General features: G+C 43.5%; 2 protein-coding genes and 1 long non-coding RNA gene across 5 annotated transcripts in view; 1 reads left to right on the top strand and 2 right to left on the bottom strand.

Moving 5' to 3' along the window:
• Positions 1 to 25015, top strand: part of AFAP1L2 (actin filament associated protein 1 like 2) — a 72182-nt gene that overhangs the window by 43704 nt on the left and 3463 nt on the right. For 2 of the 3 annotated variants that reach the window (XM_081912154.1, XM_081912156.1), the window contains 17 exons: positions 1563 to 1691; positions 3404 to 3481; positions 5363 to 5457; positions 8528 to 8618; positions 13637 to 13842; positions 15164 to 15343; positions 16283 to 16372; positions 17769 to 17853; positions 18435 to 18539; positions 18664 to 18875; positions 20410 to 20555; positions 21291 to 21405; positions 21671 to 21910; positions 22297 to 22468; positions 23365 to 23529; positions 23765 to 23958; positions 24868 to 24990. In XM_081912154.1, coding sequence (XP_081768280.1) covers positions 1563 to 1691; positions 3404 to 3481; positions 5363 to 5457; positions 8528 to 8618; positions 13637 to 13842; positions 15164 to 15343; positions 16283 to 16372; positions 17769 to 17853; positions 18435 to 18539; positions 18664 to 18875; positions 20410 to 20555; positions 21291 to 21405; positions 21671 to 21910; positions 22297 to 22468; positions 23365 to 23529; positions 23765 to 23958; positions 24868 to 24990 — 2426 coding nt within the window. The remainder of the gene's footprint in view (positions 1 to 1562; positions 1692 to 3403; positions 3482 to 5362; positions 5458 to 8527; positions 8619 to 13636; positions 13843 to 15163; positions 15344 to 16282; positions 16373 to 17768; positions 17854 to 18434; positions 18540 to 18663; positions 18876 to 20409; positions 20556 to 21290; positions 21406 to 21670; positions 21911 to 22296; positions 22469 to 23364; positions 23530 to 23764; positions 23959 to 24867; positions 24991 to 25015) is intronic. The other variant, XM_081912155.1, reaches the window with a different exon arrangement.
• Positions 17342 to 17783, bottom strand: LOC309370436. Its single transcript, XR_014168564.1, has 2 exons — positions 17651 to 17783; positions 17342 to 17595 (listed from the first exon to the last, which is right to left on the bottom strand). It is a non-coding gene; the product is annotated as an uncharacterized lncRNA (long non-coding RNA).
• The window catches only part of VWA2 (von Willebrand factor A domain containing 2), a 37919-nt gene continuing 37363 nt past the window's right edge, over positions 24460 to 25015 (bottom strand). Inside the window, exon 17 of the transcript XR_014168548.1 lies at positions 24460 to 24656. The gene's annotated coding sequence lies outside the window, so the exon portion shown is untranslated. The remainder of the gene's footprint in view (positions 24657 to 25015) is intronic.

Genomic DNA, 25015 nt, shown 5'->3' with positions numbered 1-25015 from the left:
CCTGGCAGGATGGGCTGGAAAATCCACAAAAAGCCAGCAGCACCCACCATTCAGCAACTTGAATGCTTACTCTAAACCGGCACCGAATGATCAGCTGGTCTGTTGATTTTTCTGTAACAGACAAAGAATGGAGCGGTTGCAAGTCAAGTGCCTTCTGCCAAGGCAGTCTGCTAGGGAAATGAATGGTGCCAGCTCAGAAAGTTTTAGACAGATGTTTGGAAGAGGAGGGGAGGAAGAGATGGAAAGGAGGGTCTGGGAAAATCTCCCCTTCAGGTTTGTTGGGCTAGATTTGTGGATGCAGAGAAATGTTATTCATAGCTCCGTTTGAAGAACACTGATCTGGGTCAACTTTTAGAAGTCATTCTGTCCGTAAGGTGTTCATCTCTCCGTACAAATAAATGTTGCATTGTTTTGTGGGAAAGGATGGTGCTTTGGGGGAATCAAATTTGTTAAATCATGCAAGCATTCCAGAGATCTGTTTCACTCACAACTGTCTAAATTGTCCCAGCTAATAGTATTAGGGCCTTGTCTCTCATGTTGCCATCTTCCTTGTGTTTGAGCATCGTTATAAGGGTGATGAAATGGAATACAAATAGCAAAGGACTGGCTTGTGGATTATAGTGTAGCGTTTTGAATGTGTTATGTTCAATCCAATCTCTGTTATTGTTAGTAGCATATCCAACGGGAGTAAGAAAAGAAAAGGTTTGCAGCAAGTGTTGAACAAGAGAAATTTCACATCTTACATTTCACATGTTTTGTAATAAGTCATTTTTATGTGTGCGCATACTGAAAAGGTTGTTAATGTTGGTTGAGATTCCAGCATTCAAAAGAAAAGTTTGAATCATCTCCTGCAAGATTCAGATAGTCCAGCAACTCTTAGTTTAGAGAGTCAAAAATTTGGTCCAAAAGTATCTTTTGCATGTATTTATTTATTTAATAAAATTTATATACCGCTTTATTGAGAGAAAACCTCTAAGTGGTTTATGAAAACATAAAATAAAACATTAAAATTCTGAATAAAAGTTAAAAGCAGGTATTTAAAAATGTTCAAAAGGGGATTGAAATCGACAGTAGTAAAAAAAGAGGTAAAACACATGTAACTTCTATGTGTCTGGATACTTTTGCCTCAGTAAAAATGTTTTAAGCAGGCACTGCAAAGAATAAAGTGAAGGCACTTGCCTGATGTCAGGAGGCAGGGAGTTCCAAAGGAAAAGTGTTGCCAAGCTAAAAGATCCATTTCCCGTAAGTGTGGATGGAATATCAAGAGTCTCCTTTAACAGTGCCCTTTCCATTCATCAAAGCAGTTGAGTAGACATAAGGGGTAAGGCAATCTTGCAGATAAACTGGTCCCAAGCTGTTATATTTTGCATTTAATGCATGAGATGTAAGGTAAAATGGGCAGTGGAAAATGGGCTGATTCTAAAAGTATAGGTTTTGGTTTAAAATGCAAACTGATTCAAGAAATGTTGGGCTCTTCAAGGATCGCTATAAATCCCTTTTATATATTTAACCACTGTACAGGGCATAATAGCATTTGCAAATCTGTTTTATGTCTACTTCAGCTCTGGAGCAACTGCTTACAGAACTTGAAGATTTTCTGAAGATACTGGACAAGGAGAACCTCAGCAGCACTGCCGTTGTGAAAAAAGGCTTCCTCACTGACCTCCTTAGGCTGTGCACGAAATCAAGTGGTAAGCACAGTTGTGTAAAAGGGCGCTAATTTCAGAAGAGCTTCTCAGAGCTATCGTTTGCCGATACCGATACTGGTCTACTTTTGCATCTAAACTACGGCCTCCTCAATTGCACGTAAAAACAGCCAACAGTCTTTTGTTAAAGGGAAAGTTACTTATTGTGTCACAATCTGAAGTCTACTTTTTGCACAAAGAGTTAGCCCTGGGTAGCAGGAATAGATGTGCAGTGCATGCATTTGTACAGGGGTCAGCAAACTTTTTCAGCAGGGGGCTGGTCCACTGTCCCTCAGACCTTGTGGAGGGCCGGACTAGATTTTTTTGCGGGGGGAATTGAACGAGTTGCTATGCCCCACAAATAACCCAGAGAATGCATTTTAAATAAAAGGACAGACTGATTCCTGGACTGCCCATGGGCCGGATTTAGAAGGTGATTGGGCCGGATCTGGCCCCCGGGCCTTAGTTTGCCTACCCATGCATTTGTACATGCACACATGCGCACGCGCACAAATGGGTACGCAGAAAACGTGTTCCAAAAGTCCAGTACGTTCAATGTGTGCTGGTTGTTCTGTCAAATTGCTATGCAGTACCCAAATGTACCATATTTTTCGCCCTATAGGACGCACCTAGATCTTTTGGGGGGAAATAAAGGGGGGGAAATTATTTTTTTTCCCCAGGCGCGGGGCTGGGGCGGGGGAAGCCCGAGCTTCCCCCTCTCCCAGCCCCCAGAACGGGACCCAGAGTGATGCCGAAGCTCTGGGAGCTTGCGGGGCTGGGGAAGGGGGAAGCCCTCCGCCAGCCTCCAAACCAGGTCGGGAGACAGCGGGATGGCACGCTGCGCCTCCCTGCTGTCCCCCGAGTTTGCGGGGCTGGCGACGGGGAGGAGCAGGCTTCCCCCCCCCCCCGCCAGCCTTCTAACAAAGTCGGGGGACAGCGGGATGGTGCCGTTCCGCCTCCCCGCTGTCCCCTGAGCTTGTGGGGCTGGCGGTGGGGCTCTCCAGGCTTCAGCGAAAGCCTGCATTCGCCCCATAGGACGCACACACATTTCCCCTTCATTTTTGGAGGGGGAAAAGTGCGTCCTATAGGGCGAAAAATACGGTACATGAGAAAAGAAGTGAATATAAAAGCCCTTGAATCAATCTAATCTCATTTTGTATAATTATATAATTGTAGAGGTGGAAGGGACCCTGAGGACCCTCTAGTCCACCCCCTGCAATGCAGGAATCTGCAGTTGTCTCTTACAGGGATTGAACCTGTGACCTTGGTGTTATCAGCATGATGCTCTAACCAACTGAGCTGTTGTTCCATTTGCTCTTAATCTCAATGTATTTTTAAATTCATTCAAGATTTTCTGAATCTAATTTGCAAGAAGGATAAGAAGATAAACTTTGAAAGGGCTGAGTCTCTCTAAGAAACTTCCACCGCCAGGGGTGGCAAGTGCACAGCTTCTTAGCTGCAATCAAGATAAACTGTGCAAGAGCAATGTCAGTTAAGGCGCCACTGAGCTAAGTCAGTAGAACAAGCCTCCTCTGATCATAATATTTTTTTTAAAAATAAATAAATAGATGGACAGATATCCATTCTGACCAAGCAAATGGTTTAAAAATTCCTCCAGGAGATGCTTTGCTCGAGATGCTCTGCTGTACAATGCATGATTTTCTATGCAGTGCAAGTATACGCAAGAGAATAATGAGCTTATATTCTTCGCTTCATAGGTGGTGATGAGGAATACATTTACATGAACAAAGTCACCATCAATAAGCAACACGGTGAACCAGAGAAACCAGACAAAGGTAGGAATGTAAGATTGCCTTATACAGAGTCAGACCATTGGTCCATCTAGATCAGTGTAGTAATACCTACACAGCCTGGCATTGGCCCTCCAAGATTTCAGAGGGGGGTTTCTCAAAGCCCTACCTGGACATGCTGGGAATCGAACCAGGGCCTGCTGCATGCAAGGCACATCATGTACCACTGAGCTATGGCCCTTCCCCATTTCGCTGCTGAATGTGCTTCTTACGCATGAAAGGATCACATGTATCATTTTTTTAAAGAAACACCATCCACCTCACAGTACCAATTCACTGTTAAGTCTGTGCTTCCTCTACCCATCTTCCAGACAGACATGGTAAACTCTGCCCATGTTCACTGATCCATTTTAGCTTTAGCGGCAACCCTCCCTGGGTTTGACATGCAGATATAGATGGAGAAATGCAGGACGCAAAGCTGCTTTCAGGTGCCTCTTAATTAAGATGTGTAGAAACAAAGATCAGGAAATCTAAGAAGCCAAGGGAAGGGAGGCAGATGTCCAATTTACTTGGCTAATAACATCACTGGGTGCTCTGGATTTTGCTTTGCTTGCTCGCAGCCTTACACCAGAACCCTATTACCCCCATGACAGGATGTGGATGTGCAGCTGTTATTGTGGCTTCCCAGCTAGTCTGAAAAGAACAGTGCTTCTAATATCTTATATTGTATGTTTATGCAGCAAAATTCATGCCCGTCTTTCCAGGGCCGGTTTCTGTGCTTCCACTTTGAGTGGCAGGCTTGCTGGGGCTGTTTGTGGGCATCATAGGGCCACTTCAGACATGGAATTGCTTCTTCTATATGTGCATGGATGAGAATGTGCATCTATCTCCACCACCATATTTGAAGATGGCAGTGGGCGGGGGACGGGGACAATGGCTGGTGTAGAAAGGCGCCACTGTGCTTACAGGCAGAGGTGAGGTGGCAGGGAGGTCAGCATGGTGTAGGTCCAGTGGCAGAACCAGTAGGGCCCTCCAGCCACTGCTCTAGCACAGCAGTGATCTCCCTGATGTGTCCCTCTTCTCCCTCCCAGTAAGCACAGTAACACCACTAAGGGGGAGCCCTGCTGCATGACAGTGCCCTCACCACCAGCTGCCCCTGGATGGCAGGACTGTTTATGTTGCCTAGGATTACCTATGTTCAAAAGCCCCCTGCAGCCATTCTGAAGTCTGTGGGTCACTGCCTTTCCATATGTGCTTCTGTGTGAAATCTTTAAGCAAGAGTCGTGTGGTTTTAAGCAGCTACTGTGTGATTAGCAGGCGTCTGTTTCCACTCATAGTCAGGCCCTGCAGAGGAGAAGTGAGCTTCTTTCCTCCAGTGCCAATATAGCCAGATCCCTGTACTACCTTTCCACACCTCCCTAGGTTGTTAATACTCCATGGATCCCAGGATTATGGAGGCAGCACTTCACCTGCCAACTAGCTGGAAATTGGCTGGGAGTATTTCCCCACCTGCTGAGATTGTAGCTCTTTCTCAGTGTGAGTTCTGTTTGCTTGGATTTAGGAAAAGACTGAATTGCCCCTGCAAGTTAAAACCAACAGTAATGACAGGGTGAATACTTAGGACTGCTCAATATAGACATCAGCCTTGCCCTGCAAGTAGACAGATTATTTTTAAGACATCTTGGTCTTTGCAGTGTCAAGCAAATATGTGCCAGCAAACCCACAACTAGCAAGAAAGTGTGTCCCTAGCCGCTTTTTCGCCATATTCTTGGAGATGGTATCAAATGCCATTTATGTGGTCTGTAATATGCTCTCTAATTTAATGCAATGCTTCCTCCAAAACAAAAGCATAGCATCCAAGAATGTTTCTGAGCTTGGTCTATGTGATGGACTGTTTCCATGTTGTTATTTCTGTTTGGGCCGCAGTGTTGGGTTGCAGAGACTCCTTGACCAATGGGGAAGTGGAACAGCATTTGTCTCCACCTCAGAAGAGTTTGCCAGACCTCCCACCTTCAAAAATAGTAAGTTCTTGTTGGTTCATTTACTTCCTTTCAACGTACTCTGCATAACAATAATGCAAGTGCCATTCATCTTCTGGGATAGAATTTAGTACCCTTTGGAGTGAGTTGTAATGTAAGATACAGAGGTCTGAAAAAATCCTAGAGCTGCCTTTTCTCTCTCAAATGATACATCAATATTTATTAAACATTAATAGAGCACTTACAGCATTATGGGCACTGGCAACTCTCTCTCTCTCTCACACACACACACGTGTGTCAACATCTCTGCAATACGGTTTCCTCCATTGGTCTTGCTTCATCTTCAAAAATTGCATGATGATGTGGTTTAATGTCAACTACAGACCCAAGATGTCAACCCAGAATCAGAGCCTGGTTTGTAGTAGGATTAAACCAGTTTTGCAGTTCAGACACAATAGGAAACTGTAGTTTAACAACCCTGAAATGAATAGACAATTCTAATTCATGTCTATTAACTTCAGTGGTTCAGCTCTGAATAGAACTCACATTGGATGCAACTTTCTGTGTCTCTGGAAGAAAAGAATGAATGACACTTTTAATTCATTAAAGCAGCCTTCCTCATAGGTTGGATTACAACTCCCATGAGCACGGTTGTGCTGACTGGAACTGGCGGGAGTTGTAATCCCAAACATCCAAAGGGCACCAGGTTGGGACCAGATGCATCTATCACACCACCTAGTCCATTGTTAGAAAGAAACAATGACCAGTAGTCACTTTCTTCTCCCCTCATCCAAAACTTCATTTTGCTGTATAGGAAAATACTGCAGTTTATTTCATAAACATAGGCAGAACTTGGATGTTTTAATCTTTCTACAAAGTATGATGTTATTTGGCTTCAGTGCCAGCATGCAATAGCTGCAACTCAGGGACGTGTTTCCCACCTGGCCCCCATCGGGAAATTGGCTTTATTTTCCAGTTTGGATTTTAAGCACTTAAATCTTTAACCAGGTTCCAAAATGTTCACCATTATTGCAAAAAAAGCAAGAAAAAAAAGCTGACCTTTATGCTATTGGGTATTACTTTTCATTTTACCATTTTGCAAAGGTGAATAAATATTTTGCCAAGGTACCAATGGAGACAAGTTACTTGAGAGTGCTGTGGTTATATTGAATCACGTATCTGCCATTCTGTATACTCAAGTGAGCAGGTTCACTATATACTTCTATCTGCTGGCAATTGGAAGAGGTGTGTGTGTCTTTGTCTACTTGGAGAATCTTGTGGTTATCTTGAGCTGCATCATCTTTGAAATGGTGTAAGATGAAACGTCAGCAACAAATGAGATTCATTGGCGAAGATTCATTTTTAAATGGTTTGAATCATTTAAGATTTAAAATATTAAAAGCTGTCCCAACACTGGTGGAACCAAGTGTAGTGAACTCTGTTTCAAAAGCATCAGATCTTCTTTAAGTGGGGATTTTCTTCTGAAATAAAGTGCATCTATCTCATGCTATGAAGCCATCACGGACTGGGAAAAGGGCAGGTCACTAGAAGATGCTGAGGGATACTCTCAAAATACATACTTGTCACGCCATCAGTCATGGTTCTCTCTGTAGATGTGAGGATAAATTCATAGTATTCATATTATCGCTACTAGCAATTACATGCCACAGAAAAGCTGCCAGTTATATCTTTGTTCCTGGTGGTAACTAGGAATGGGTAATGCCTAGCCTTGCAGGCTAGACGAAGCTGCAGCTGCAGACAGGGTGGCACATGCAAGGTTCTGGGGTCCTTATTCTCCAGCTGCCTGTTTCAAAAGGAATATGCAAAGTAAATTGCCAATGCTAGTGCATGCAGATTCTTACACAACTTGTCTAGGTAGGAGCACATACACAACTCTTCCTGTGGAGGAGCAGAAAATGAGGTGCCTTCGGGAATCTGGAGTTGGGACCCCTAAAAAGTTCATGGCAGTTTCCCTCTCTAGGCAGTTTATCCTGAAAATATTGACTTTTAGCTTGTCCTTTGGGATGCTTTCCAAAGTATTTTGTGTCTTGATTTCTTCCCTCAGCTTTGGGCTGCACATTAGGATAGATTTGGCAGCCATCCAGGGACTTTCCAGTGCTTAGAATCTTTTGAAAGTGTGGTTTACTCCAATATTATTTATCTATTTCCTTTTTCACTTATACTGGCTTTGAAAATGTCTGGTGTAGTTCTAAACTTGACTCCCATCAGCATCACCATCAAAATTACTCTTGCAAAGGGAAAACTCAAATACAATTCTCCAGTTATAAGATCAGCTTTAAATAAGAAATAAGGGACAGCTCTATTTTGCCTACTTACTGTATGCTATCCATTTAGTGTTCCATTGTTAGGCCTCTGCTTGGTTTCCTTAGGTGTGGCTTATTGTGGTTTCAGCAAAACTTAAGAGGACCACAACAATTTAATAATTTTTGGTCTGATTCAGCAAGGCGTTTCTTAACTAGGCAAAATAATATGGTACACACAAAGATTAAATTTTGAAGCAGGGATTTTGCCAGTATGATGATATTTTTAATGGAAGCCATCTAGAGGATGCTATGAGCAGTGCCTATTTCACTAGCTGTGGAACATGACAGTGTAGAGCAGTGATTAGACCTTGGATTGCTAAACTTTTTTGGGCTTGTGGGCACCTTGGGACACCTGAGAAACTGTTCTGGGGACTGCCCAGCACAACCCACAACCACACACACCGTAACCTCGCATGTACACCCAGCACCACATATTCCTTAGGCACACCATAGAACCATGGATGTCACACACAGAGAGGACTAGAATGATGTGGGGTGCCTTTGCTAGACCTAGGCACTTCGTCTTCCCCATCTGGATTTGAGCCTGAAGGACCAAGGAAATGTGTGTGTGCATGGAGAGTATGTTGTAAGCAAGCACAATTTGTGACACTGTTCACTGGGCACAACTGTTAAGGCCTCAGCATTAGCTTCCGGTTTTCCAGCTTTGTGGAATTTGAACCTTGCTCTCAATTCTTCCTTATTCTGATTACAGATACCATCGTGAAAATTTATTTCAGAACTGTGGGTCTGTATCTACACATTTTCTAGCTATTGTTTGCTTTCCACAGATTTCAGAAGCACAGCAACATTCAGGATCCAAAACTGAGTCTCCAGAAGGATACTATGAAGAAGCTGAGCCCTTTGGTGTCTCACTGATTGGTACGTAGGTGTGCTCCCAAGTATTTCATTACTTCTAGAAATAGGCAATGCAACTGCGTTGGAAAATAAATAAAGCACTCAAATATTGGAAATGTGATCTATAATCTGTATGTTTAGTGTTTGTCACATTGTCAGTTTAATACCAGAGAATTTAAAGGGATGTTCTTGTATCCAAAGATTTTTTAAGAGGTTGCTGACAAGTGAAGATGTTGAGTTCAGTCAGAGCTGAACATGGTCACTGATGCTACATTTTCAGCCTGATCTCCACACCAAAACTGCCCTTGGCTCAATAAGGTTTACTGACTGAATAAGGGCTCAGTTTGAAAGGTAAGGATTGTAGTGTCTCTGTAAAAGTGAATAGCAACCGTCTTGCTTTCTGTTGCTGATGTGAACAAGCATGTTCTAGAGAAGGTCTAGGCTCCAGTCTCTGGAAGAGCAGACTGGATTTATTTGGCCAGCTTTCCTCCCCCCCCTTTTTTTGCACATACATTACTCTACAGTATGTTTCCGAGCACAATTCAAAGTGTTGGTGCTGACCTTTAAAGCCCTAAACGGCCTCGGTCCAGTATACCTGAAGGAGCGTCTCCACCCCCATCATTCTGCCCGGACGCTGAGGTCCAGCGCCGAGGGCCTTCTGGCGGTTCCCTCATTGCGAGAAGCAAAGCTACAGGGAACCAGGCAGAGGGCCTTCTCGGTAGTGGCGCCCACCCTGTGGAACGCCCTTCCAGCAGATGTCAAAGCAATAAACAACTACCTGACATTCAGAAGACATCTTAAGGCAGCCCTGTTCAGGGAAGTTTTTAACGTGTGATTTTACTGTATTTTTGGTTTTTATGGAAGCCGCCCAGAGTGGCTGGGGAGGCCCAGCCAGATGGGCGGGGTATAAATAATAAATTATTATTATTATTATTATTATTATTATTATTATTATTATTATTATTATTATTATTACTATAGCACCTAGGATGGACATCATGATTAATCATAAGTTACCACACCAAAGAGGATGTAAGAGGATTGTTGAGGTTCTCACACTGCAATCCTAGGCATATCTCTTGAAACTAGTAGGTTTTATTTTGGAGTAAACCCAGATATGCTTAGGCTGTGACCATTACCAGTTTCTGTGCTTATTCATTTCAGACACAGAATCTCCTCATGCACACAGAGCTCTTATAATATGTGTGGAATAATAGTGAATCCCAACTGTGGTATGTGATGTATTAAAGAACGATTTATGACATCCCTGCAGTAAATGGAGAGCATTTCTACATCAGTGCAACAATGCAGTGGTGAGCCATAAAAGAAGAGTTTGCTGGATCAGGCCAATGGCCCATCTAGTCTGCTCTCACAGTGGCCACCCCAATGCCTCTGGGAAACCCTCCGCAAGAGCACTCTCCCCTCCTCTTTTTTGCAGTTTAATCTTTATTGATTTTAACTATTGAAAACATTCACCACAAAAAGAACAAAAGAAAAAACAAATCACATCAAATACAAATAAACTGTTACATATACAGTGGTACCTCTGGTTACATACTTAATTCGTTCCAGAGGTCAGTTCTTAACCTGAAACCGTTCTTAACCTGAGGTACCACTTTAGCTAATGAGGCCTTCTGCTGCTGCTGTGCCGCTGGCGCGCAATTTCTGTTCTCACCCCGAGGTACTATTTCCGGGTTAGCAGAGTCTGTAACCCAAAGCATTTGTAACCCGAGGTACCAGTATGGGTCCTTTGTTTCCTTGTTGACTGCATATTGTAGTGCACTCTCCCCTCCAGCAACTGGTATTTACTACCTTTGGCATTGTCATGAGCTGTAAAATAATTGCAATAGTTTATTTTTAAAAAATATATATATAATGGAACTGAGTGGTACCACAAAGGCTGAACACTGAATTGTAATTATTCAAACTGAATTTGCAAGTGTTTTTATTTATGGTGCTTATCACCATAGTTTTTGGCAAAAGAGACTATTCTAAGCAGACTGTTTTTAATTATTTCATAGTTCATCATATAAATTATGCTTTCTCCTTCTAAAATAATTTAATGATCAGTGAGGTTCATTTGCAGGTCTCTTTCTTTCTTCCTCTCTCTCCCTCTCTTTCTTTTCCATGTGTGCTTGTGCAGGTCTTTACGGTAGGCTTGCAGCTACTGGATCCAGACCAGGGTTGCAGGTTACTGAGGGAGTAATATATGCCACAATAACTATGGGTATGGCATGTTTTCAAAACTTACCACTCATGCATTGACTTCCTTGTCATATGAACAAAGATGGTCTTTCACCATTGATACATGGTTAAAGGATCACCGCATGATCACATTCTCATCCTGAATACATATGTGTGGCAAGGGGTGATAAAGGATTGGAAAGTTGCTGTCTGTTCTTTTGTGATCTCTTAGCCAGGCATGATCTCTTAGTAGGCAGCTACAGAACTGTAGATGTTGCTAGCAATCTTACCTGTGGAAGCAGAAGTCTTATTCCAAAATGCTTTTGTCATTTCCGTGCACTTCAACTTCAGTGGACTTCAGGGCAGGACATAAGCAGACAAACATTCTTGCTGGTAATAAGCAACACAGAAGCCAGGGATGAAATGAGTGATATTAATTTAGAGAACAAATGCGACCGTTTAAAAAAATAAAACAAAACGAAGCAAGTGGAATGGTGCTGGAGCTATAGGCTGATGAAACACCCCAGCCCATCAGAATTAAATGCTGAATACAAAGAGACAGAGACACAAAGACAGACAGACAGGCAGGCAGACAGAAAGAGATATCACTGTTTTACAATGAGGGTGTCGTAACAGTTTATTGCAGAGAAAGAAAAGAGGATTGAATAGAATCAATTCTTTCTTGGAATTTCTTTCTGGGTTCTGGGGCAGAAGGAGCAGATCCACATATTGAATGAGCCGAAGTTTGCTTTCAGGAAGCCATGTTTATCTTGTGCCTAGGCCAGTGGCTGGAAGAGCTGGCTAAGATGCTGGCTAAGCATCCTTGATTACATGGATCATTCTTCCTGCCATACAAATGAGATTAAGCACAGCACCGAGCCCTATATCTTGCTTTGGAGATAGGTGACTCAGCTGCCAGTTCTCTGATAGCATCACCTGAATGACTAAATTCAGGTTACTCTATAAACCAATTAAAAACAGGAGGGGAAAACCTAGATAATTACCTCTGTGACCCATTCAAGCCTGTGCTGGAACAACACAGACTTTTTACCTAATTGGGAATGGAATATCTTACTACTTTAATACATTTCTATTTGGGGGTACCTTTTTGATGTTTCTCACTCAAAGTCTGCTTTCTAATCTGATCTTTTAGCCAATATTATTTCCTTTCCCCTTCTCCTAATAGCATTTCTCCTGAGTGCTGAAGACATGGTGCTTTGGGGAGATGCAGAAAAGTCTGGGATTTGTCAATGATCTGCAGGGATCTTAGAAACTGCTCTGTTCTTTGTGCCTTTATATTATGAATCATTTCCATTCTGTGATCAAGTTATCTCAATACTGTGGAATAGCCTATATCTCATTTAACTTCCCCTATATTGCTTTGGAATGCCTTTATAATGTAGTGAAACTTTCTTATTGCCTCTAAATTTGCTGGATTGGAGGGAGGGCGCTAAATTTAGATGCCTTAAGCAGCTTATGCAAACAGCTTTATATTACTTCTGCTGAGTAGCCTCATTGTAACTGTTTCAACTATTCGTGTACTCAACTTTATATACAGCTTTATAACTTCTAATTCATTTTTAATTTGCTGTCTATTTTGTATCATGGTTTCCACTGTTTTAAACAAATATTTACATTTTTTGCCATTTGTCAGTTCTTTGAAATTAAATTTCAAATTAAGTTTCTTTCGGCGTGGTTCTGCCCATTGGTCATTCTCCATATGCTGACTGGAGTGAGCATATGTATGAATTTTGGACCTGTTTTTCAGAATGTTGCTGCAAGCTGTTATCTGCCTGATACTCAGGGAGCAGCAACTAACATTTGGCAGATAACAGCTTGCACACCCTCCACAGTCCTATGCTTTTTCAGCTGGGTGTATAAAACCTACAGAAAACATTTGATAGCACTTGAGGAATGTGTCTGTAGTAGGAGACTGAGCTGGGTGTGTCTGTACCAAAGTTGTAAAATGAAAGTCTTTGGTGGCCACATCCTTGCAACCTCAAACAATCTGTATGATTGTGAGATTACCTTGCAGCACTGCTGCTTGGCTTTTATTAATTAGCCAGGCAAAATATTCCCAGCAAGATGTGCAGAATGTGCAAATATTTACATTTACATTTGTAAATATACATTCCATCCAATGCATTTGCTGCATCTGGAAAGCTGAGCAGAACTGAAATGTATTAACAGGGCATTGAACCTTTTTCTGGGAATACCATTCAAGCATTTCACCTTTCAGGAGAAGTTAGGGTTTCATCAATCATTGCAGCTTCACATATTCAAAACAAAATTTTATATGATTCCTGCATCGTTTGATATGACCACTGCAGGGCCAGCTCTCCCATTAGGCAAAGTGAAACAACTGCCTCAGGAGGCAGATGCTGGGGAGCCATGGGGAGCCATCCCTTGGCTGTTCCCATCTTTGGAACACAGAGCTGTGTGTGCCACAGGGCCTGTCCTGTACCCTCAGACTAACCTGCTGTTCTCCAGGGCAGAGAGGATGCTATCCAATCCACCATAGTGAAGAAAAGTTTGACTGTCTGTTCATGAAATGGCAGGAAGGCGCCATCTTGTCCTTCACCTCAGACAGCAAAATGTTTGGGGTTGGCTCTGGATGGCTTGCTTGAGATCTGATTCTGGCTTGTAAATGCTGATCTTAGTGTGTGGGAGACAGACAGAAGTTGAAGGAAAATGGAGCAGGTCTGATTGTTGAAACTTTGCAGGCCTTTAGACCTCCTTGCCTTTTACTTTTGTGTCTCTTTCGTGCATGCTGTAATTGTTCTCCAGCTTGCTTAAACACATGGCTTTGTCACCCAGAAGTGCTTATAATGATTTTTTTTTTGCCCCCATGGATGCAGATGATGGGGAAGCAGTCAGCAGCTCCTATGAATCCTATGATGAAGAAGAGAGCAGCAAAGGCAAGTCAGCCCCTCACCAGTGGCCTTCCCCTGAAGCTTCCATTGAACTCATGAAAGATGCCCGGATCTGTGCTTTCCTTTGGAGAAAAAAATGGCTGGGCCAGTGGGCCAAGCAGCTCTGCGTCATTAAAGACAACAGATTGTTGGTAAGCAAGCAGGGAACAGGATGTCTAATATACCTTTTCTCAAAGCCAGAGCAATTCCTAAGAGCTCTATCTAGATGTTCCTCAAAGCCCAAGAAGAACCTTGCTGGGTAAGACCAAAGGTCTATCTTGTTCAAAATCCCAGATCCCCAAGGGAAGCCCCCAAGCAGGACATGACTTTGGGTTATACTGTCTGCTCCCCTATTTACTTTCAATTGATGAATTAAGACTTGTCTTACATGCATGGTGTTAGTTGCTTAGTTTGTTACATTTGCATTGCTCCCGTCCTCCCAAAGGACTAACATCAAAGACTAGAATCAATATTCACCATTGCTGCTGCTGATAAGTGTTAGTGTGATGAAGTTGCTATTATTGGCAGCAGTGTGGGAGAGGTTCTGTGACTGGTGGTTCCTGCAGAGCAGGCATTTGGGAAAAGGAACGGCACAGGAGGGAGCATCCTGGAGCTCTGCCAGTTGGAGAGGTTCATAACAGGTAATGGGAAGCTGCCACAGGGGGCAGAGTAGATACAGCCTTGGACTATTCCCTTAGGATATGGGTGAGTGAAGGTGTGTCTGGATGGGAGAAGTGTATGACTGGTATGAAGATCTGCTGGGACTATAGGTTTGCCATTTCCAGGAGTTCAGCTGCCCACCTCCAATGCCTGCTATTAACATCTGCACTGCAGAAAGTACCTACTCTATGAATGTTTCAGAGTGCAAGCAAGGGAAAACCCAACGCTGTTCCCTTTCTGCTGTTAGTATTATGGCTGTATAACAGGACTTAAAGTTTGGGAATGTCCCCACTATTCCCGTTTTGTGGGATTCAGGGAATTTTATTTAGTAATTCCTTCGCTAATTTTTTTAATCTTCTCTGTACCACTGCTACAGACTGCTGTTTGTTTACCCACATGAAACATCTGGGCATTAACTATGAAAATAGGTAGAAGTCTTCCTCTCCGTTCCAGATTGATATCTTGGATTTCTTCTCAGTCGTCCCCATCCATTCTAAATTCTTCCTTATATATTCTTAGCCTTCACCAGCCTGACACCCTCTAGATTTTGCCAGGCTCCAGCTAACACAGCACTGCTGATCATGCTGGAGTCCAGAAATATCTGGAGGTTGTCTGGTTGGTGAAGCCTGAAACATATAGAATTATGTATCTATTCAGAAACCTTAGGATTTGGGGCTCACAATTATTTACTACTATGAACTATTCCAATCTATTATTTCAATGCCAAGTTTCTGTCCTTTCTTAGATTTTTTGCCAGTAGGCAACGACTCTTGTTTACTCTCCATTAAACCACCTGACTCCTCCTCTTTCCAGTGCTACAAGTCTTCCAAGGACCAAAATCCCCAGCTGGATGTTAATTTGTTGGGGTGCAGCGTCATCCACAAGGAAAAGAACGTGAGGAAGCAGGAACATAAGCTGAAGATCATCCCCATGAACTCAGATGTCATTGTGCTGGGCTTGCAGAGTAAAGACCAGGCAGAGCAGTGGCTCAGGGTGAGTGGACCAATCTCTCTTGACTACTTCTGCCATTGTCCCCAGGCTGTGTGGATTTAATGTGCCCATTGTCATACCATGCTAGCACAGAATTCAAGTTCTGGCCCAGAATTTAACTACTTAAGATTTCGAGACCCTGCAAAGCTGCTGCTGTTCAGAGCAGAGAGTATTGACCTCAATGGACAAAGAGCCTGACTGACCTGGTACAAGGCAGCTTCCGAGGTGGATTATGTGGATTAATCCTACACAGGATTATGCTAAATAATATTTCTCAGGATGTCATGGTGTTGCTGCCATCTCTAGGTTACATCCAAATGCAGCTCTTCCACAAGCGCAAGGTGGTCTTTATTCTGAGAAGGATCCTTTCCGTTTGAGCACAACTGAGAAAATCCCTTTTCCCCTTTGCACGTAGGAGGGGGAAGGGGAACTTTCTAACCCAACCCCTTCCAGCAGTAGTGAAGGGAGTCTTTCTTCAGTAAGAGCTCAGCTCCTTCCTCAGATGGAACTCCATTATAGAAAAGAGAAGAAGTGCCCAACCTCCTTTGGATTCTTTTCTTTTGTCATTTACTTTCTATTGTCATTTACTTTTGTGCCTTCTTTATGCCAGGGATGGGGAACCTGTGCTTCAGCAGATGTTGCTGGACTGCAGCTTCCATCATCCCTGACCCTTGGCCATGTTGGCTGGGCCAGATGGGAGCAGGGAACCCAACAACCTGTGAGGGGCCAGAGGTTCTCCATCCCTGGTTTATATGGTCATTCCAGGCTCCTCTCTCAACCAGAGCTTTTGAGGGACCTCTGCTTTTCTGCATGTTAACGAGAGAGGCTTTCTATGAACTTAGCTGTGTGTCAGTTAAATGCAGAATGTATACTGTAGAACAGAAAGATATAAATGGCCGCAGGATGAGGCCTTGCTCACAGCTTCTCTCTCTCACACCATAGGTGATCCAGGAGACAAGCGGTCTCTATTCAGATGGGCAAGGGGAAGGCAACCAGTATGTCCCAGACTCCCAGAGACTTAGCTATCCCAAGGTATGTTTGGTTGTTGTTTAGTCGTGTCCAACTCTTCGTGACCCCATGGACCAGAGCATGCCAGGCCCTCCTGTCTTCCACTGCCTCCCACAGTTTGGTCAAACTCATGCTGGTAGCTTTGAGAACACTGTCCAACCATCTCGTCCTCTGTCATCCCCTTCTGCTTGTGCCCTCAATCTTTCCCAACATCAGGGTCTTTTCCAGGGAGTCTTCTCTTCTCATGAGGTGGCCAAAGTATTGGAGCCTCAGTTATGTTTTATGTCTTAACAAAAGTGATGTTCAAAGAGCAGCTTAAATTTTTTCCTGTTGCATCAAATTATTTTAAGTTTTTAAAAAATACTTCTGATTAATATACAGGAAGTCACTCCCACCATCAAAACAGGAATGTGGTTGAAACTTACACTTGAAGAAAACCCAACAAACCACTTGTTTTCTGATTAAAGCACAACTGGCTCAGTGTCAAGCCATTTTTGCATTCTTTTAACATCAGCAATTCTTTTATAGCTACTCCCTCCCCCTCCCCCTAAGTTTGTTTCAAGCATAAATCTAATTCTAGGAAGCTTATAGATTTAATCCCGGCCAAATCCAAATCAGAGTATTATTTAAATAAGGCTAGAATTTTAGATATCCCCAAAGCATCAGGTGAAATGAGAACTTCTTTGTAGACTGACTGTTTCAGAGTTTCAAGCTCTAATGGTTTACTGAGTGCAAAATTAAAGTCATCAAGCACTGGGCCTGATCCAGATAAATTAGGGGTGGGGAAATTGTGACATAAGAAGAGCCTGCTGAACAGGCCAATGGCTCACCTAGTGCAGCATTCTGTTTCTCACAGCTTGCCACAATGTAAATGAACATGTGCTGGTGATGTACAACTGAGGCAGGAGCTATATACGCGAACGTAAACCACAAAGAAACATTCACAGCTAGAAAGCTTCACGGCATAGGGCAATGAGGACGGAAAATAAAATCCTCGTGTATAATTTTATTTTTTGAGTTGGCACAAATATGGCTGCCTGAATTTACTTCAGAAAGCTTTAAAGAAAACACCAGGAGCCATTATGAATAAGGAAGACTGTGTCCAACCAGAGCAACTACACGCAGCAAAACAAAGGGGTTCTCCCAAGAGCTAGAGGAGCCTCTATAGCATCCATCTTTATGTTGTGCCCTGTGGAATAATCACAGTTTGTGAATGGGTCTTCGTTTCCTCAGCTATGGATATGTGCCTACATTCATGTTTTCTTTTGTAGCAACCCTAGTTTCTGACATTATTTAGGCAACCCCTAATTTTCGCGAATGCAAAGGGGTTTTCTCATCAGAAAGAGCAGCATTTCAGCCATTACTATGCTGCTGTTCTATCACTGGTGCTGTGGACCTCATCCCTGCTTCTTGTTTGCAGGTGGAGACGTCTGAGAGGTACTCAGTGGCATCAGAAAGCGGAAGCAGCACTGATGGTCACACAGAACTGACAGAAACCAAAGATGGTAATAGTCGTTCAAAAAAGATAATGTGGTTGTCGAGTGAAAAGAAGATGGAATAGTGCACTTGCCTCTGATAAGTCAAACTGAGCTTGCCGGTTGCCTGGTTGTTACTGAATTGACTAGAGCCTTCCTACACATGACATATGAATGGCCCCCACTTGTCCCATCTATAAATGACATACTATATGGTTGTAGCTTAATAGTCTGCTGCGTTCATACCTCTATTCATGGAAAGCCAGGAATCTCCAGGGACTGAGATGAGAACGGCATTACGGTACTCTGCCCCCTTTTTGTTTCTACCAGTAGTTGTAGAAGGGAGTTAATGCCTGGCTCATTAAAGTAACACATTTATTCATAACTGATGTGGGTCATGTAAGTGTACATTATTAATGCTGCCGCTTATATGAGTCTCTTCTTAAATTGCACCAAGCAAGATTCCGCACACCATCATCAGATGCAAATTGTGTGTAATGTGTCTCCTGGCCATTGCATTAGATATTCAGAAGTACAGCTTTGCATATGGCTTGTTTATTCCTTCTTATTTATTTATTTATTTATTTATTTATTTATTTATTTATTTATAGTTAAGAAGAAGGGCACGTCTGGTTTAAAACTGAGCAACCTGATGAACCTTGGGAGGAAGAAATCTGCCATGCTGGACAGTCCGGAAAGGTCTTTGGATACATGCAGTAAGCAACCCAAAACAAAGCCTTGTGAAACATTTGCATTTCATTTGGGTCTCTGTGACTAGCAGGAAAGACCAGCGTAGAGGGTGACCTAGATGTCACTAAGGGAGCATCTCCTTCTTTGCAGCGTACCTGAATGTCCTTGTGAACAGCCAGTGGAGATCTCGGTGGTGTCATGTGAAAGATGGGCAGCTCCACTTCTACCAGGACAAGAACAGAAATAAAACTGCTCAGCAGCCTCTCAACCTGACGGGCTGTGAAATTATCCCAGACCCAACTCCTGATCATCTCTACTCATTCCGTATCCTGCATAATGGAGAGGAACGGGCCATGTTAGAGGTACGGGTTGCCACCTTCTTTAGAAGTAGGAGTGACATTTGTTTATGAGCAACACAGCTACTCATTGCAACTTCTTATAGTGCACACAATTGACTGGTTCAGTCTAGGGAACATAGCTATTGGTGTAGATTTATTTTCTCTTATGTAAATAGCCTGTTTGGGCTAATCTGCCTCATTCCTGAAGCTGATTTCATTGAGTAGTGTGCCCCCAATGTATTGATTTTCTTCACTTCTATTTTAAAAAACCACCAAAATTGTTTGTAGATTTCATTCAACACTTCTCCTTACAGCATTATAACCTGCTTCACATGTCATTCTAAAGCAAGGCTCACTGCAGCCTGCTTGTACTTGTATATGTTGTCATAAACCATGGTGTAGTGTGACACCTGAATGCAGCCAGTCTGAACAAAATGCTATGCAAAAAGATGTTAACCAGCTAACCAGGCAGCTTATTTTTATTAAATGAATAGACGTCTATTCTGCTTTTCCATCGAAAGACAGGAAAGCAGCACTTACTAGTCAGAATAGTAAGTGAATACTGAATCCCCACCCTGCCCTCTGATTGAAATATTGTACACCTGAAATGTTTTCTGAAATAAGCAGCCAGCTGGATACAGTATGGGTTGATAAGAGTAGTTGGTTTTCACCACTGAAAAGAAAGATAAGACTGGTGAAGACAAACACACACAGTGTAACTTTCTTTGGAGCTACCTCCAGTCACCTCAGCTGACAAGCTGCCTTGGGGGAATAGAGCAAGCCACTCCTATCCGTAACTTTCACTTGACTTGGATCGGAGTTGTTTTCCTTCTCTGTTTACCTCTAATCTTAGATTCTCTGACATCAGCACCCTTAGAGTGGGAGAAGGGAAATGTGACACATTTCCTGCATTTTGTAGTGGGAGGAATACTTGCTACCAACAACAGGCTCACTTGCCAGCGACTGCCAGAGGCTCTGGATGTTGTTTTGTTTAGCGCATAAGATTGCTGAGGTTGATGGAAGGAACAAAATAAGGAAGGCTTCAAAACGTTACTCAAATTATCTCAATTTGTGAAGCTAAGGTGCATGTTAGACTCAGCATTTTAGTTAAGGCCAGCTGGAGGTTATAAATAATTTTTCGTGGGTCTTTCAGGGTGATTGCAGGGTGCTTTCACCATTCATGATGAAAGTTTTAATCATAATTGCTTCTGAGCCAGTTTGGTAGAGGAACTTTAGGAAGGTAAACTGGTGCCCTCTTCTGGCTTTGTGTGTTTATAATTTGTGTGTGTGTGTGTATATGTATATGTATTTGCATAAACACACACAATCATTTTTTTTAAGACTGTTGATGATGTTTTTAGATATTACGATGCTTGGAATCTTATTTATTTACTCACATTTCTATCCTGCTCTTCTTTCTCAAGGAGCCCAGGGTGGCACATCCTAAATTGATTTTTCTTTCCATTATTTCTGCTTACTCTGATGAAAGCAACAGGCTTCTTGTAGTAAGTTTGGCCTATATCCTTAAGGATTGTTTTTTTCTTTGGTGGTTTAACAGGCCAAGTCTTGTGACGAAATGGGCCACTGGCTTGGTCTCCTTTTGTCAGAATCTGGCTCAAAAACAGACCCTGAAGAGCTGACCTATGATTATGTCGATGCTGACAGGGTCTCCTGCATCGTCAGTGCAGCAAAGAATTCATTACTGTAAGTTTCTATGGTAGCATATTTGACATTCTGACCTGTCTTTTGATGGATGATTTCTAGTAGTTCCTACCAAACAAGTAGCTTTTATCCGAAAAGTATGTAATGAACAATTTTGATGAGGTTACAATTGCTAGCGAAAAGAAGCAGGAAAGGGTTCTGATATGTAAATACCCACCATGTTTACATTCAAATGAAGTATCCACTCGTGAGATGGTTGTTGTGAAATATTGCATTGATGGTGACTAGCTCTCCTTATTTTCTGATGTGGTAATTGTGTGCAGTCTAGCAATCTCTGCTTTTCTTTGAACTCCTAGCTGAATGTTTAAGACATGCAGCACACACACGATGTTGCTTATGGCTTGATGAAACCTATGCCTTGTCCTGTGTTAGAGAATGAGTATATTCCAGGCATTTGACATATTCAGTCTCAAACAAAAGGGGAGGTTACTCTGTGGTTAGTGGCTTCTTCACACTGCAGACCTGTGGATGCTGGAGACAAGATAGTAGGCAGGAGCAACAGGTGCCTTGCAACATCCAGTGGATGGCAATCAACTAACTTTTACTCAGAGTAGACCCATTGAAATTAATGGATTTGCTCTGAGTAAATGTTAGTTGACTACTACCCAAAGTAACTGGCATATTAGGAAGTCTTATGGGAGTATAGACTAATATCACATCATCGTCTCGTGTAGCTTTTACTTCTTTTGATAGCACATCTGCTTCTATCTTTTCCAGCTTAATGCAGAGGAAGTACTCTGAGCCGAACACTTATATTGACAACTTGCCAAAGGGGAAGGAGGGACTAGAGGAGCTCTATGATGATGTAGATGTTCCAGAGGCAACAACAATGGTGAGGGTTTTGTTTTGTTGCAATTACAGCTCATGTTGATGGGGGGGGGACCATTTTGTTTTCAATTGGCTGTAGTTTGTATTGATAATGCCAGAAATAACAAGTGATCCCAATTGCAAGGTGTCTGCAATTTGCCTTGTTTCAGGTCTGTACTGTTCTTTAACTGTATGTAATGTTTAAAGAATTTCATGCTGGCCTCTCTTGTTCTAAATAGCGTGGCATTTCTTGGGCGCTCTTCTAAGAAGATACTTTTTATCTTTGACAGGAGGAAGTGCCCCAAAATGAAGGCAAAGATGAGGGGGATCAGGACAGAGTCTATCTAGACCTCACGCCAGTCAAATCCTTCCTTCATTGTGCTACCAAGAAGCAGGACCAATTTTCCCCATCCGTTTCTCCATCATTGCAAAGAGCTTCCAGTAAGAGCTCAGCGGACTCTGAGAGAGACTCCTCCATCTTGCATAAAGAAGCAGATTTGTGTAGAAGATCACTGGAGATTCCAGACCCGGTAATGCTCAAAAACAAATCCGAGATATCAAGGAGGGGCCATAGCTCAGTGGTAGAGCATCACATGCAGATGACCGCAGGTTCAATCCCCACCATCTCTAGCTAAAGGCCTCAGGTGTACGAGAGGCACTGCCAGTCAGGCCAGATGCTAGGGAAGTTTTTAATGTTTGATATTTTACTGTTTGATGTTTTAATTTGTTGGAAACTGCCCAAAGTAGGTGGGGCAATGCAGTCAGATTGGCGGCATATAATTTTTATTATTTATTCTATAACTAGACAAAACTTAGCATTGAGCAGCTTGCTGGGATCTTAAATGGACAGCCAGCTTCTGCTAGCCTTCTATGTGGCTTAACCTCTGAAACCTTCTCTCTCATCCAACATCCCTAACAGAGGACTCAAGACACTGATGAGCCGCTCCCACCACGAACAACAACCATCAAAATTCAGGCACAACAGCAGCAAATTGCCTTTCCTCAGAGTGGCCCTGAGATTAAGGACACCACCACAATTATGATTGCATCCAAAGAGAAAATGGAACGCTCCAAGGTGGTGAATTCAGGTGTGTTTGCTGTCTGCAATAATCTCTCTTTACCCAACAGCTTCTTGACGGAGACTTATGGTAGAGGCAGTGGCTGCTATCATTACAGTGGTGCCCCGCAAGACGAATGCCTCGCAAGACGAAAAACCCGCAAGACGAAAGGGTTTTTCGGTTTTTGCGACGCTTCGCTAGACGATTTTCCCTATGGGCTTGCTTCGCAAGACGAAAGCCCATAGGGAAATCTCCGGGGACCTCTTTTAAATGCTGGCGGTGGGGAGCAAAGCCTTCCCCCCCCCCCGGACTTCAGAAGAGGTCCAGGAAGGCCGGCGGGGGCAAAAGGCTTTGCTCCCCACCCCACCTCTTCTGAAGGCGAAAGTCTTTGCTCCCCCCGCCTGCCTTCAAAAGCCGTCCGGGCGCTTTTAAATCGCCCCGGACAGTCCCGGGCGATTTAAAAGCCCCCGGTTAGGCAGGTCCTGGACCTCTTCCGAAGGCGGGCGGGGGACAAAAGTCTTTGTCCCCCCCTGCCTGCCTTTCCGGGAGAGCGGGAAGGCAGCGCTGCCTTTTCCGCTCTCCCGGAAAGGCAGGCAGGGGGGAGCAAAGACTTTTGTCCCCCGCCAGCCTTCAGAAGAGGTCGGGGGACAGAGTGTCCCCGGACCTGGTCTGAAGGCGGTTTCCATAGGAACCCATTAATTGATTTTTAATGCATTCCTATGGGAAACCGTGCTTCGCAAGACGAAAAACTCGCAAGACGAAAAGACTTGCGGAACGAATTAATTTCGTCTTGCGAGGCACCACTGTAGCTTTTCAGCCCATGTTTAAAACATGGCGCTAGTGTATTTAGCTGCTGGTTTAAAGGGAAAGTTCTTGGAATTCCAGTCTCTGTCCCTGAGCTTAATTTCTTCATCTTTTATTTGTAGCACCTGTAGAAACCAAACTCGGCAAGAACAGGACTGAGGCTGAAGTGAAGCGATACTCGGAAGAAAGAGATCGCTTGGAGAGGGAAAAAGAAGAAATCCGCTCTCAGCTGGCACAGCTACGGAAAGACAGAAGGGAGCTGAAAGAGATGCTGATAAGCTGCACAGGTAAACAAATGCCTCTCATTTCCACTTCATTTTCAGAGATCAGTGGAATGGAGCATATTGTTTTGGTCTCATGTGCTCCATTGACATGTAATCTGCTCTGAAAAGCCTCCACTTTAGGCGCGGGGGGAGGGCTAGTTCAGCAGCCACCCTCTTGTCTGCCACCATCATCTGAGGAGACAGACAGGCAATAGGGAAGGGTACACACTGCCACTGCATGTGCTTCTTTCCTCGGCAGACAAGAGCCTTTTGCCCACACTGGAGCAAAAACTGAAGGAAATAGAGGAGGAGTGCAAAAGGAAAGAAGATCAGCGTGTGGACTTGGAGCTGAGCCTCGTGGAGGTGAAGGAGAATCTCCGGAAAGCAGAGTCTGGGCCTGTTACACTTGGCACTGCGGTGGACACCACACACCTGGAGAACGCAAGCCCTAAAGTACGTAGGGGGCTGTTTATAATTGGCATCGTTAGCAGGGTCTTTTTCAGCAAAGCAAAGCAGCTGAAGCCAGCAGCTGGTTCAAACTACGCATGGTGCAGAAGATCCATGATTGCATTTTTGATGTGTTTTGTAAAGCTCAAAAGGCAATTTGGTGGGGGGGGCAGGGGGCTTAAAATAGCAGCACTGAGGAAGGAGGGGCTTTAATGCTTTTCTCCCACACTATTTTCCTAGCCAGAACTGCACATGACCACCCTTGGAGGCTGGTAATAGCAATATGGATGCCTGTGTCTCCCAACAGCTAGGCCTAAATAGCATGTGGGGTTGACTGATACCTCAGTCATGATACCCCAAGGAGCCATATTGTCATGGAGCCATAGATCCAGTTACAGCAGGGATGAGGAACGTTGTTCAGTTTGAGGAATACACCTAGACTTACAGATTGCCACATAGCTATGAGTTTTATGCGTTGCCATCAGAAGTGGCTGCCAAGCGTCCTGCAACAGTCTTTGGGTGGAGCCAATTGTCAGCACAGTCAGGGCTGTGTGGGTTCCCCTTGGTGGGTGTGCCAGATTGCCTTTGCCAGAGCACCCCATGGAGCTCTGACCTTGCCACTGCTCTGCCCCACCTTGTCCTGGTACGCAGCAGTGCTGGAGTTGGGAGGGTGGCTTATAAATGTAGCACCTCATTGGCCATTCCTGATAACAACAGATAAAGCAACATAATTAAAACCAAAAGCATAAAGTCAATAAACAGTGCCCAGAGGTAGATCTAATAAGCCATTAATAAACAGCACTTTTATTGCTGATGCTTTGTGATGATGGAATAAGGCTCTCTGACCTGTGCCTGATGAACTGTTTTAGACAATTGTGTATGACCACAGCTATTATCTTTCCCCCATAAACACAGATGAAGGTTGCCAACCCTATCAATGGCACAGAAAACTCGCCTGTCAATTCAGCAATGGCACTAAAAAATCGGCCTTTATCTGTCATGGTCACAGGGAAAGGAACAGTTCTACAGAAAGCTAAGGTAAGACATGTAGCAAGAATGCCTG

The sequence above is a fragment of the Podarcis melisellensis genome, assembly GCF_964234715.1.
Source record: "Podarcis melisellensis genome assembly, chromosome: 5".
Classification (NCBI taxonomy): domain Eukaryota; kingdom Metazoa; phylum Chordata; class Lepidosauria; order Squamata; family Lacertidae; genus Podarcis; species Podarcis melisellensis.
The sequence above is the reverse complement of the archived record's forward strand: the minus strand, read 5'-3'. Positions and strand labels throughout refer to the sequence as shown.